Raw genomic sequence first — 14,664 nt, forward strand, 5'->3', positions numbered from 1 at the left:
CCCTCTCTCTGCGCCTGCGCGCTCGGCGTGCGCTGAGCATCCTGGGAGTTGTAGTCCGACCGCTCGTCGCGTCCCAGCCCCCGCCGCCGCGGCTGAACTACACTTCCCAGAGTGCCCCGCGAGGGATGGCGGCGGCCGGTACCGAAGGGGAGCGCGGAGGCGGCGGGTGACGGGAGACGGCCTCGGAGCCCGGTGAGGGGCCGGGCCCTGAGCCCTGAGGGGTGGCGGGGCCCGTGTTTGTTTAATGTTTATTTAATGTTTGTTTAATGTTTATTTAATGTTTATTTAATGTTTATTTAATGTCTATTTAACGTTTATGTTTATTTTGGAGCTTTTATTTTTTATTTTCGCCTCAGGGCCCCTCCGGTAACCGGCCGCAGAGGCCTGGAGCCGGTGTGGGCCTTGCAGCGGGCCCAGCAGCGCCTGCTGCCCGCGTAGGCGTCGCCTTGGGTTGTGCTGCGCTTTTGGCGATGCAAATTCATCTTTTATTTTTATTTTTTTTTGTGTGGTGCTGGGAGATAACAGCACCACAGGGGCTGAGGGTGCGCTCACAGGAGGGTAAGGTTGGGGTAGGGGGGGGTTCACAGGGTGCTGGGCCTGCTGAGAGCCCCCGGCGCTGTCACAGGGGTCAGGAGTGAGGTGTGAGGGCGCTGAGCTGCTCGCTCCTGCCCAAAACCCTGCTCCTGGCTGTGTCCCATCGCCTTCCTTCTTTCTGCAGGTCTAATATTAACTATAAACGACTTAAAGTCTGTCTTTAGCTCTCCTTTTAGCCCCCAAAGCAAATAAGAAAGTTTTGAACTGAGGACAGAGTTCACCGAGGGCGCTGTGTGCTGTGAGGTGGAACAGAGGTTGAGCTTCCTGGGAGATCATCCCTCACCTGCATGCGTTTGCAAATACGATCTCTCTTGGGTCTGTGATTTTCCTGAGGTTGCCATAAATATAAAGGTTACTGATTAAAAAACAAACAAACAAACAAAAAGCATAACTTATTTATTTTGTGTTGGGAAGAAATTAGGTTGTGAAATGAAAGGTTTCTGGAAATGACCTTAATGATCATGTTTGTTAACAATTTCCTGGTATTTGTTGCAGGAGCAGGATGTATACTTTGCTGTCTGGGCTCTATAAATACATGTTCCAGAGGGATGAGTATTGCATCTTGATCCTTGGTTTGGACAATGCTGGTAAAACGGTGAGTGTTTATTACCGATTGCATGGGATCGCATGCAATTCTAAACATCCCCATCCTCCAAAGATAAAACTTGCAACAGGCAGGTCAGTGTTTCTTCATCTGGAATGTGAGTTATTTTAGTGACGTTACCCCCAAAGAATCAACTTTTCCCGTGTATTCAAATGCAGCATTATCTTTTGGGGGGGGTGTGTGGAGCTGAGGCTTTGATAATCCCGTAATCACCCGTGATCCCCTCTTGCTTTGCTAAAATAAGGAGCAAGAACAGTGATTTGTTCCAAGGTAGGGCAGTATCTGTTGGAACAGGATTCTGCAGTAACAAAAAGGCAGGTTTGGGGTAGAATTACCCAAGCTAGTAAAATATTTGAGAGTAAATACTTTTTCACGTTCCTTTTCAGACGTTTCTTGAACAAACTAAAACTCGATTTAACAAGAACTACAAAGGGATGAGTTTATCCAAAATCACAACCACTGTAGGCTTAAACAGTAAGTAAATCTGGATTTTTTTTTTCAGCTTTTTCACAGGTAGACAACAGCTGATTCTTAGATGTTTGAGGTGTTTAAAAGTTGACAAGATCAGAGTAGTTCCTGGAAATGGAGGTCCTGTCTCACAGCTCCCCATGTCTTTTTGTGAGAGAATAAAGTTGTCTTGCTTAGCTTCTGAGAAAGAAAACTCAAAGCCTTACAAAAATAAAATAAAAACAGGTATCCCACATCAGTGCTAAGCTCAGAGGTTAAGTTAAATTTTACTGGAGTTCTTTGGCCTGATTCTGGTGTTATTTGCACTGACACAGTTCTGTCTGATATTAATGGTCATTTTTTGCTAAGGTATAGTTCTGTTGTTGGAAGTAGCACTGGATGTGATTTGCTCCTCGAGAAGACTGTGCCATGCCAGCACTCTTAGGGGGATGTGCAAGTGTTGGTGCTTTAGGGAACACCTTCAGATTTCACTGGATTGCTTTTTTCCTTCTTTCCCTCTAGTTGGTACTATCGATGTTGGCAAAACTCGGCTGATGTTTTGGGATCTGGGAGGCCAGGAGGAGCTGCAGTCTCTTTGGGACAAGGTTGGAGATGTGTTTTTTCTTTGATAAACGTTTTTGTCTCTTTCAGAATTGCAGAATTATGATCGTTTAATAATCATACAGTTTTATTGGTAACCTTAGTCTTCAGCATTAACAACTTTTTGAGGAGATTCAAGTGTATCCGTGCAAGATTAGCAAAGATTGTGCTTAGTATTTGCATTGTTGCTTACAGACAGCAATTACCAACCTGTGTATGAGGGTTGTGGTGGCAGAGAGGAGCTTTTCTGTGGTGAGGGGCCAGGTGTGTTTTTTCCTGTTTCATTCAGTAGGGCTGCAAACAGAACAGGCAATGCGTTTTGTGTGCCAATGTTCTTCTCTCCAGACATACGTGATGAAAACAGCTGACTGACTGGTTGATCTCTTTCATGCTTAGCAAAATTTTACCAAATTAAAAAAAATCTAGAAGAGGAACAAGTGGTCCTAGCTGCTCCATACACTAATACCTGTTATCCTTTCAGTATTACGCTGAATCTCACGGAGTGATCTATGTCATTGACTCCACTGATGAGGAGAGACTCTCCGAATCTAAAAGAGCTTTTGGTGAGTACGCAGTATTTTAGCTGCACTGCGATTTCATCATGCGTTGTGGCACAGTTCTCATCGCTATTTTGTCTGCTCCTTGTGCTTGAAGTACGCCGTGTGGCCTGTTGATGACCCATTGGTAGTACTTCTGTACCTTTGCATAATAAACCAGTGTGTTTCTGAGGCAAAAGTGTTGGAAGTCTGTCTGGTCTGTAGCACAAGACTTGATTTCATCGCCTATAGTGACCTTGAATCACTTTTTGTGCTTACGTTAATTATTTTGGAATTTTTCCTTATTTTGTTTTTATCACCTAGTTAATTCTCAGTAAAGTGCTTTGAACATTACAAATGAAACTATAAGACGAGGAGGAGCCTCTTGCTTCGTCAGGCAAGAGATGTCTTACGTTTATGCAACTTTGTCTTCCAAAACTGGCTAAATGTCTCTAAATGTTTTGTTTCTCTGCTTTACAGAGAAGATGATTACAAGTGAAGCTCTGGAAGGAGTTCCCATTCTGGTGTTGGCTAACAAGCAGGACGTAGAGGTAAAATTATTGCAGACATGCTTCTTAAATGAGCAACTTGGCCTTGAGAAGTTGGGCTCTGCGTTTGTGTTAAATGTAGGTGACATTCCTGGACTGGTCCGTATAGAACCTTGCTGCTGCTGGCAGTAATTGCTTTGACTTTAGTTTTCTGTTGTTCCTTTCTCTTCCACCACTTTCCCAGTGGCACAGGTAAGCTTGCTGCAGAGACATCCATCCCAGCTGCTTTCAGCCTTTTATGAGCAGATGATATAGCCACGGGAGGGCTTTTATGTGCTGTGACTTGGCATCTTGAAGTGATTTTTCCTGTTTATTCAGCAAAACAATATTTAGTGAACTTTGTTTGTGCTGCTCTGCTATTACCTAGTAACAGCACAGCAAATGTATGTGAAGAAATATTGTCCTTAATCAGATAACATCTGTTCAGTGAAACCTTCTCTTTGTTGTGGAGTGTTCCGTCACAGACAGCAGTAATTGGCAATTAATGCTTTTTTCTTGAAAATAATTTAATATTTTTTTTCTAGCATATCCAGAACTGTAAAACTGTACTCGACAAGTTTGTGGGTGCTGTGGTGTGACCATTAGGTGATGCACCCAGGGCAGTCCCTGCCCTTCCCAGCACTGGGAAAGAGAATTGGGAAAGAAAAAGGGAAGAGAGAGCCTGAAGTGGTCATGGTATCTCCCGTCTTTTACTTCCTTTTCCTTCCATGCATTGGACTGGAATTCCAGGACTGCAGTTTGAGAGATCAGTCTCTAGATGGAGCTAGAAGCTTTCTGTAGAATTTGGAGTGCCAGCCCGTAGGGCTGTGATCAGGATCTCTTTCCAAAGTATGCCAGTGCTTCCCAGCTTCTTCTGGACTTTACACCTATCTCAGGGAGTGTACTTGTGGGAAGTACTTGGGAGTTCCACAGAAATCGCTTTGGCTATAAAGGAGGATTTCATTATATTGTTGTACAACACAATAGATCTTTTGGACGATGATAAGGTTAACTAGCCGTAAAAATAAAATAAATGTAATTGCACTTAAGAGACGGCATGAGGTTAAGAGCCAGGACTCCTGATTTCTGCTCCTGACATTGCTGTGAACTCTGATATCTGGGGAAATTAATGATCTTTTCTATGTGGAACCTAGAATATTGACTCATGTTTCCGTGCCACACTGCAGCTTTATAGCACTGAGCAGTAAGCAGCACTCTCACCTTTAGCTTTTGAGAATTAAGCTACATGCAGTGACTTGGAAAGCTGTTCAGTTTTCCTTATGGCCGTATATGCATTTTTTTATTGTGGGCATTCTACAAGGGCCAGCTCTTCTGGCACCCTAGCTGGGCTAATGAACAAATGGACTTATTTACATGACTAGAAAGAGGTATTTGGAACAGGCTCTCAGGATAAAAATTATGAATGACTCCTTGCCCCCTCTAGAGGCTCTGAGACCAGCCCGCAGATTCGCTGCCTTTATTTGGTCACAGACCTGTGATGAGATCAGCAGAGCTATACTGGCTGGAGGTAGATCTGTTTCCAAGAAATACCTAAATTCCATATTTATGAGCGTACTTCTGAGAACGATCAAGTGAACACAGAGCAAAGGGACACCGATGCTTGTAACAAATATTAAATGGACTATAGTGTATTATTCTTGAATAATTGTTCAAGCTCTCTTAAGCAAGGTTTAGAAAACTGGAAGGTCTGTTTCTCTTCCACTGACCGAACAGAAGTGAAGACCCCTGGAAGGAAATCGCCCATTGCAGGATTATCATTGGCAGAGATTTTTCTGCTCTGGATCTCCAGACGTAATTATGACAGAGGATTCTCCCCACGGTTCCTCTGTTTTAACAGGGATCATAGCGAGGGAAGATAAATGATGTCTTAACCTTACTGGTATTTGTGGATGCAAGATAGTTTACGTTGATTACATCTTTAAAGGCCAGAAGAATTCTTGTGGTGAAATGTATCAGAATTGTGACAGAGATTTACATTCCTGACAGCAAGCTAAAAAAATTCAGACTCAGTGCCTGAAATCATGAAGTGTAAGATTTTTTTTGGCTCAGAAGCTGAATTCCTCGTAGAAAGAAAATTCCTCCGTTAATAGTCACAGCTAGAGTAGAATGCATCCACGCAGCACTGCCTGAGTGGTGTGTGGTCGTATCAGGGAGTGGATTACAGTCACAGACTAGGAAAAAATTAACATCCTGATAATAACATAGATTAATTTTCTCATACAAGGAATGTGCTCTGTGTTTAGCAGAGGCTTCAGTACTAGATCACTTTGTAATTCATTCAAATACTGAGTCAAATGTGTATTGTGGGAGGGTTTTGTTTGTTGTATTCTAAGAGAGCTACAGCTTTGCTGGGGACGTAGATATCTAATATTTCATGTGGGCTCCCAAGTCAGAGCGCCATTTTTGAAAACATCAGGTGGTTTTGCTCTACCTACTGTTTACTGCAGAGAAAGCTGCAAAATAAGAATTTTCTGTTGCTGTTTTGATGTGAATACAGCTGCTTAAAAGTTTCCGCAAGCTCTGTATTTCTGAGCTGTGATTAACAGTTAAAACTTGGGGATAGAATGACCAATTTTGGAATACTGTTAAAAATAGTAGAAAAGTGGGCTAGAAAATAGTCTATGGAAAAAATTAAGTGTTGTGTGATTTCTCTGGCAGGAAGCATTGCCTTCCTAGCTGTAAGATAAATTTTGGCAATGTAATCTGAAATCCCCAGAGTGATGGAAGGAATTGTGTCTTTGAAAAACTGAAGGAGTCACGGTGACTGGCAGCCTCTCCCTGAAGTCTCATAGTGTTATCTTCATGGTACAGGTGTTAGAAAATAAGCCTTCTGCACAATGGCCGTTCAAAGTTCCAACTTACGAAATACTACAGCTTCCCTGCTAAATTAGTCTTAATTTCAAATAAGCTTATAAAAAAAAATGTAGCACAGACTAGGTCAGGCTAGATAGACTATGCCTTGAAGAGCCTGTGTGGAAAGATGATTTACAGTTCATTCTTTAGGGGAAGTTGAGCTAGAAGTATGACTCCTCGAGTTGTGAGTTTTCCCTGGTGTGGCAGATAACATTGCTCCAGAAAGGTCATCTGTGGATTTTATTGTTGTAATGTTATGCTGTTTATGTTATCACAGATCCCGTTTGCCTAGTTTGCTCTTGACTTATGTGGTTTCAGTTGGGAAATGAAACACATCTGTAAATAAATACATTGTAATGGAGACAGGGAGGAGGAGAAGAGGGGAACTTAGAAGCCACAGATGACATTTTCTCCGAAGCACGAGAAGCTCAAATGTTCCTTGTTGAAATGATGGGCAAGCTGCCTCCTCCTCAGCTGTAAGACAGGATTCCAGCCCATGGCTTCCCCTTGAACAGTAACACAAAGCTTCTCTGAATCAGCTCAGTGGCCTTGTCCTCTCTGCTATGCTGCTGTACTTCATCCCACAGGGAAAAAAATGTGCCTTAGGACACGTGTAGTGTCACGATGCAGTGACATCCTACTACAACAAATGTAAATGGTGCAAAGTTTTAAGCAAAACCCTTCCTGAAAGAAATCCCCATGGAGATCAATAGCTGGACAGCTTCGTGGAGGTTAGAGCAGGCCACCATTGCACCAGGGAGTGAGAAGGGGAAGGGACTGGGAGGGATTAAGGTGGAAAGAAAATGATTACAGCAGCTGTAAGCTACACGTGGACGTCTTAAAGGTGACAAGGTGAAGGAGACAGGTTTGCTGTGCTGCTGGACATGTGCAGGTTTCCTGGGGATTTTTGGGAAGTTCATTGCCCGATCGCTTTGCAAACAGAAGTAAAGAACAGTGTTGCAATGCTCTGCACCATTATTTTCTACCTTTCCTATGCTTTTTCTCAGATTTCCGTTCTGAAAGTTCTGACACATACCGTCATCCAGACAAGGAAAAATTATTATTTTGTGGCACTAAACTGTGACACATGAAAGTATATTTCAGGAAATGTTTGTTCAGTTTCACTCCTTTGGGGTTTAACCTTCCTGCTGCCAAGTGTCATTTACTGAAAAAAAAAAAAGAAAAAAAAACACTCCTCCCCAGTTATTGGGTAATTGATTTGTCTGGAACTCTGGCTTTAATTAAGAATTAGTTGGTCCTGCCTTTCTTATTTGGCAGTGAGTATAGTGTCAAAAGTAAATATCATCTTTTAGAAACTTGCAGAGAACGATCATTCGGTAGTAATCTCTTGCCCATCTTCCAGACGTATTGGTATGAAATCCTGCTCCCAAGTCCAGTCTGACTCCTGTGAAGTCAGTATTCGATATATATACATTTTAAATTTGTTTAGAACCGTTTATCCTATGGATGACAGGTCATCGTTTTGAATTTCACACTTTCCATTTGGCAGAAATCTTGAAATAAGTTGTTATGGCTCTGGTGCAATAAATACATAGTGTTTCTGGATACGATGTCAAGCTAATAATTGAAACTGCTAGTTTGAAATGTAACTTAGGTCATAAGAAAGTACAGTCATCAAAAATTGCACAACCAATGGATTCTTCAGGATGGAAAGTCACAAGTCTGGATTTAAGGGCACTGGGTGAATTGGGTGTCATTAAACTCCTCTCAAGCCATTTCTTAAGAACCGCTCTTAGTTATAAGCTCTGAAACGTGCTTGTTTATCACACAGTCATCCTCGCAGTAGTTTCCTATATCTAATTTCTCCAGAACCAGTATTTTGCAAAAGGAATACTTGCCATAATTAATTTCCAACTTTCCGCTGAGTTAAGGCCCAGGCTTAGAGAAGACTGAATTTCTGTTTGTATGTAATCTGTACTTCCAAAGTATATTTCCACACGGACTAATCCTTAAGACTCATGAGGATCTGGTGTGGCATTTGACTAAAACGTGTTTGAGCCTCACAGGAATGCTAAAATCTCTTTGCAAAGAGAGGAAGAAAGCTGGGCTCACGGCTAGCTAAAATCCTTATATGGCTTGTCCAAGGCTTCTGAGAGCAAGCGAGCCCTGAGATCAGAAAAGGATTTTCTATGTTAGTGCATAAGGGGGTTTAATACATTGTGCCATCTTGACTGAAGCAGAACTGTGGACGTAGGAGGATTCATTTTGGAAGGTCACTGTCTCTTGTAACGTAGCTCTTCTTTGATTTCCTCTACAGACTTGTCTGTCAATACCTGACATCAAGACAGCATTTAGTGACTGCATTAACAAAATCGGGAAGAGAGACTGCCTGACACAAGCCTGCTCTGCTCTTACTGGGTGAGTATGGGAATGGATGGTGTTCTGGTTGCCTGAACAGCTGCAGGGTATCGTACAAGCAGAACGATAATTACAGGGTAATAACCACTGAAGGGAGCTGTGCTTCCTTCTGAGCAGTGACAGACACGTGGTTGTGAACATTGCATTCGCATCAAGTCAGCAATTTCACGTGTAGATTCCTTCTGTAAGACCTGATGAAAATGTACAAGCCTGGTCTACTCATTGGCTCAGAGCAATGGGACTTGGAGGCATTTGGAGCTGTTGGTTCTTCTCCTTTCTTGTCCCCCTTTCCCTACAAAATAATCCTGGCAGCGGTTGGTTTACTACAGCTCCCAGCTTTTATGTAAGAAGTCAGTTGGAAACAGCTGTTCATGACACTGCCAGGGCAGTGAGGGGTGTTCCATCATTGTTGGAGTAATTAAGCTTTTGCTTTCATATTTTTTGGTGTGCAGATGAACTTTGTTATGTAAATAATACCATAGATATAACAGTTTGTACACTAGAAAAGCATGCGGTTTAAGATGCAGTGACTAGAACAGACCAAAATTTGGGAGACTGGGATTCTCCATGCCTACACAGCTGCCTACCACGACCTTGACCAAGCCACTAAATTCTCAACATCTTAGCATCACTATTGCACGTTGTGTCTTGCACTACTTTGGTTGCATTTTTAGTTGAGTGAAAACTGCTTTTTTGCATTAAGGCAAAAGTACTGCTGCGGATGACTAGAAATATTCTTTGAATTGCTGCCTGTACTGAATCCAGAGCTCTGAATTTTCTTTTCTTTTAATGTGAAAACAAAGCTGTAATATAATACAAGCTACTGCAAAGGGGTGAGTAAAGCCTCTTAAACTGTGAGAAAAACCTCTGCTGTCTGCGTTGCTGAGAATCAAATGTCATTAAGCAGATGATGAGCACAAGGGCAATTGTTAGGCACTGGCTAGAAAAGAACAATTAGATAATAATCTTATGAAATGTAACCTTTACCATTCTCATGTGTTTTTTTTTTTCTTGTACAAACACTTCTGGTTTTGATCGATGTGGGATTTCCTTTCAAAATTTCATTTTGAGTTTGCAGTAATAAAAGACTTGCAGAAGTCCTGGCTGGGAAGCTGTACAGGCCAGTGAGTTGCTTGGCAGCCCTGCACAGATGACTGTAGAAGTTTGGAGCCAGGATTGGAATATGTGATAAAAGTTTGCTGAGACTTGCAGCAAAATAACCTCAAACCAGCTGACTGTCAAGTCGTTTGATGCTTGTTCATCTCAACATTTCCACAGAGTTGATGACTAACTAAACTGGATGTAGACTTAGAGAAACAACTGAAAAATAAAAGATTAAGTGTAAATACCAAATGGAAAGAAATTAGTTCCCCATTGTTTGGGTGTATGAGAAACTATCATAGTAATGCATAAGTGCAGGGCAGAACCCTTCGCTAGCTCATGTAAGTGGTCAGTTAGGGACTTCATGAGCCCTGGTTTTGTGTTTTAATCTTGCCTGTGTATCTCATTTCCTTAGCAAAGGAGTGAACGAGGGAATTGAATGGATGGTGAAGTGTGTGGTGAGGAACATTCACCGACCTCCAAGAAAGAAGGACATAACGTAAGAACTTCCACATCAGCCAAGAAATGGACAGTCTCTTTCCACGGAATTTAGTGTTCTCTTCAAAGAAGGTGGTCCACCAGATTTCTATTACACCTGATTCTTTCCTAAGTTTGGAGACAAACATTCTCTTCCCGTGTCTAAAACACTTGAGCAAAGAATTCCAACTGGGGTGGAGGGCGAATCTCCTACATCAAATATTAAGTCATTGGCCTAAGATCATAGACTATGTGGTAATCCACACTTTATTGCAGATGAGAAAGACTTAATTTTCTACTGTATTACTTTGTGATTCGTGGTTTATTAGTCTAATGGGCTAGAGGCCAGTGACATGGAACTCTCCTCCCTTGAAGGAACTGGGCAGGTGAATATGAAAGGGGAGGGAGCCTGGGGAACGCCTGTCCCTCCTGCCTGAGAAGACACCTTGCTGCTCCAGCCCCATGGTTACTAAAGGTGGTGTTACTGTCCCTGTTATGCTGTCGTTTGTATAATGGGGAGAGACAGTGTTGATTATAACTCAATTTTCAGTTGGCACGTCGATTCCTGACTTTTACCTGTGGTAAATGGAAGCCAGCAACAGCACAGTGGGACACTGATTAAAAAGGGTGTTAACAGTACGGGAACTCCAGAAGCACTGCCTTGCTTTGACTGCCAGTCTCTCTGCTGTGCGTTCCCTTTAATTGTAAGAATAATTGATCATCTTCTGTAACTGGAACGAATTGAGGCCCTCTTTGTGTAATTTCTAGGCCAAAAGCTGAACCTCTAGGCAGGGAGAAATCAGTATGCAATAAAGTTTCCTGCTCCTTTGAACTCGTCTTTCTGAAACAGCTGATGAGTCTTTTAAGTTCGGAAACAGTAGTACTTAACCCTCTAGGTGTTTTTTTGTTTTTTTTTAAAGGAAGAAAGAACAGGAAGGCAGCTCTCAACGTCAGCCAGTGCTCACTTCTCATGTAGCCTATTTAGCTGGTTTAGCTGACATATCACTAACATTTTTCCGAGTACCTCTTTGGAAATACTTGGATGCATTTTGTGGTGGTTTGGCAGTGGGCATTGCTCTTCGTGTGTTTATTTACTCCTGGCGCTGGTGACCATTCGAGTGTTTGTTCATATGAGTAAGGGTACATTATTCAAGCTCTGTTTGAGCAAGTTAGATAGTGGTATTTGTTTAAATATATGGTATTTGGCATCTGACAAAGAACTTTGTGCTAAATTTACCACTTGAATTTACCACTTACTGCTGATCTTTTCCGCAAGAGAACATCAATTCCCTCACGCTTACGTGAGGGAATTAATGACGGAATTAAAGGGAGCTAAAATACGTCATTAAACGCATGAATCTAGTGGGAGTAACTTCATACTGAAAAACAGAATCTTACTTCTCCATAACATTAAGATAGTAGAAGGCTAGGCGACCAATCAGATGGGATTTTAGTGAAAAGAAAATTGGTACAGAGTTGAAGTGGTTCCAGTACCTGGTTCAAATTACTTGCGGTTACTTGCTCTTGTTAGAACAGTAGGTAAATCACAATACCTGAGTTTGAGTTTGTGTGGTGTAAGTGTCACTACCGCATTCCAGAAGAGTTAAACCACAGCAGATCCAACAAGAACCCAGATTTCATTAAGGTTCTGTAGATCCAGGAACCCATCTCAGGTTTCTTACGCACTCTGTGGACATAGAGGATGACATCAAGATGACTCATCTGCTGTAAGAAGTGGCACTTCTTCTGGGCACTGCATGTGTTACAAGGCTGAAAGCTTCAGGTGTACAAGAGAATATTACTCAGTGGCTATTAACTGGAACGGAAATCCCTCATTTGGCTGTCTCTGAAAGCCTAAGGATTTTCAAGGTACCTGGCTATTGTTTCAGTTGGCACGGTTGATGCTAACAATTAAACTGAAGATGTGAAACGGTGGCTGGTGGAGAAAAAGTGCCTTGCTAAGAGACAAAATGCTTTAGTCAAGTAACGTGCAATGTCTGTTTAATGGGATATCATTTCCCAAGCCATCTCCATACTCTTATCATATCTCTTCCTTTCCCTGGGAGACAAGAGAGGAAAAACAGTTCTGAGCCCAAGGACACAGCTGTTCTCACAAGTGTCTAGACACAAAGACTGCTTTGTAGCATGTATCAGTGGGACCTCTTTAAGTAAAGCAAACATTCTGACTTAAAATTACAAAGTTATTGCGTGGGAGCATCTTCCATCCCGAAAGATGAATGAGCTGTGATGCATCAGAAGGAGCATGGACTGATGCCCACAAAAGTCAGGGAGGATTTCTCCAAAAGTGGTAGTGGAAGCCTCTGTGTCATTCACAGTTAGCTTTTGGTGCAGTGACAGCAATTATTTCACAGGGCACACAGATGCAGCTGCTTGCCTCCGAGGTCTGTTCTAGGAAAGAGCTTAGCAGACAGTTTTTTTTTTAAGCATTACAGATAAGTACACCTACCTGGTACTGTCAAACGATTTCCGGGGCGCCTGGTGAGCTCAGCAGACAAGCACGGTCAAACCTATTGTTGAATTGCTTTGGTGTGTCCTCCGTGCTGCAGCATGACTGCATTGAAAGAATTCAGCTTGATCAGCTGACAGGTGCAAGATAAATATCTTGCTGTGCAAGCGTGACCTGGACGTGTATCTCCCTGATCGCGTACCGTATACGGTTCTTTTACGTGAACAGCAAAAGAAATGGAACGCTGCGAAGTCAGCTGGGGTTTTTGGTTCCATCTGCTCTGTGTGGCCATAAATGGCTTCAAAAGGCCACTGATGACTTCCTCTCCAGCTGACTTTATTGCTGCTTTTGTCTGTAGAAGCAGGTCTGTACAGCTAGTGATGCAGCAGTACAGGCCCAAGGAACAGGAACAAATTAATTTGAAAAAAAGCATTCGGAAAAGGAATGGTACTCAGTGCGTAAGCACTGCTAAAAGAAAATCCCCTTGAGGTAGTCAAAGATGGTATGCTGATACCAATTCTGTATTCCGATGAGTAATTTAAATGTAATTCATTGTATTTTAGAATAATGCCTTATTTAATTCCTTAATGCAGCACAGACTTTTATTTAAAATGCTTTTGCATTACAAGTCCCCTCCAAAACCTCCGAGCAATGCCAAGATATTTGTAAGCAGATCAATTTTTGTAAACAGTTTGTCAGATTTTGGATGCTTTCGAGATGGGCCTGTTTTGACCATACCCATTACCAGCAATTCATTTCTCTGAAGGTGAAACAGATTCATCCCAGCAATCGCTCTTTCCTTTAACATGCTTTGTTAAAGGAAATGCATACACTGAGATAAAGCTAAGTGGCTAATTACCCTGGTGGTTACTCCACTTGCCTTATTTGAACGCTGCAGGAAGATTAATTTTCTGCCACCCCTCTGGAATTTCCCTGCTAAGCAAATATTTACTAGCTGTTAGCAGCAGAACGCAAGAATGTTCCTTTAAAACAAAGAGCAAAAAAAAAAACAAAAACCAAACACAATGTTTTTGAGAACTCTGTGAATCATAGCGCTCCCCATGCGGTGGCAATTCCAGCTTCGTTTGGAACCGATGAAAGATGAGGAATAGCTGGGTTACAGCTCCTTCCTGCTGGTCCTAGCTAATCCCTTCCCAGGGCAAGGCAGCAGCAGTGTGTTAGCTTGGCTTCGGTGGCCTGATGTGTGGTTTTCTTCTGGGTTATGCAGATGCCGGGTCTCACCCCCCTCACCACGTCATCCCGTCCTGCAGAACCGGCGGAAACACCAGGACAAAGCAGCCGTAGCTTCAAGCTAAATCCATCATTTTCTCTAAGGCTCTGGCCAGCACCAGCTGTTACAGAGCACACTGCAGAAGTAACACAGAGACATTCATGGGGGGTATGTTGCCCCAGGCCATATTTTCTCCTTTTTTACCAAAATGAAACCAGCCTGTGATACTGGAGTGGACTTAATATCCTTCCGAGTGCTCCAGGGTGGTTTTATTCCTAATTTAGCTATTGTCTTCTCTTCCTAACCATCTACTTCTGTACTGCTGACGTGTCCTATAACATCACTCCTACACGTCTAGCACGTCCACGAGTTCAGTTAGGGTAAGGATCTGCCTTTCCACATCACAGACAGTGATCTCAAACAAAAGGGTTTTTTAATGAGTCTGGAAGTTTTTTTCTCCTTTGCAATGGTGTTGTAGATGGACATGAGACTGCTGGGTTAGTCGTGAGTTCCAGAAGAATGTGCTCGTAAATAACTTTGAGGTTAGCGTAGTTGTTTATAACCCCCCCACTGTGGGTTTACAGTTAAAACAGTCCTCGGCTAAAATCGTAGATCAAAGTTCCTAAAAGGTTCTGACTTGATTTAGGCGTTTCACTTGTTGAATCAGGATCACGGGACTTTGCTGCTGGCAAGCGTTATTCGGGGAGGGAACCTCTAAAGGGATCTGCTAGGAAAAGCAAAGAGTGGAACTGTCAGTGGTCTTCATCACTGTCCCTTCAAATAATCAGTTAAATAAAAAATCCCAATAACACAGATGGCATCTGACT

General features: G+C 42.4%; 1 protein-coding gene across 2 annotated transcripts; it reads left to right on the forward strand.

Moving 5' to 3' along the window:
• Positions 1-38: 38 nt before the first annotated feature.
• ARFRP1 (ARF related protein 1) lies at positions 39-10,971 on the forward strand. Of its 2 annotated transcripts, none has more exons than XM_027473074.3 (8): positions 39-192; positions 1,090-1,189; positions 1,585-1,672; positions 2,168-2,250; positions 2,727-2,808; positions 3,262-3,332; positions 8,461-8,561; positions 10,078-10,971. In XM_027473074.3, exons 2-8 carry the CDS (start codon positions 1,097-1,099, stop codon positions 10,163-10,165), a joined length of 606 nt encoding a protein of 201 aa, XP_027328875.1. In that variant the 5' UTR covers positions 39-192; positions 1,090-1,096; the 3' UTR covers positions 10,166-10,971. The 2 variants fall into 2 exon arrangements, with proteins under 2 accessions (XP_027328875.1, XP_005028074.1); XM_005028017.6 differs by lacking the exon at positions 39-192 and adding an exon at positions 235-558.
• The last annotated feature ends 3,693 nt before the right edge of the window (positions 10,972-14,664 follow it).

The sequence above is a fragment of the Anas platyrhynchos genome, chromosome 21 (genome assembly GCF_047663525.1).
Source record: "Anas platyrhynchos isolate ZD024472 breed Pekin duck chromosome 21, IASCAAS_PekinDuck_T2T, whole genome shotgun sequence".
Taxonomy (NCBI): Eukaryota; Metazoa; Chordata; class Aves; order Anseriformes; family Anatidae; genus Anas; species Anas platyrhynchos.

Bases quoted from the DNA above. Each gene is read 5' to 3' on its own strand.
- ARFRP1 (XM_027473074.3), top strand. From the start codon at position 1,097: ATGTATACTTTGCTGTCTGGGCTCTATAAATACATGTTCCAGAGGGAT. The intron at 1,673-2,167 runs GTAAGTAAATCT...CTTTCCCTCTAG, and splicing joins AACCACTGTAGGCTTAAACA to TTGGTACTATCGATGTTGGC. The intron at 2,251-2,726 runs GTTGGAGATGTG...TTATCCTTTCAG, and splicing joins TGCAGTCTCTTTGGGACAAG to TATTACGCTGAATCTCACGG.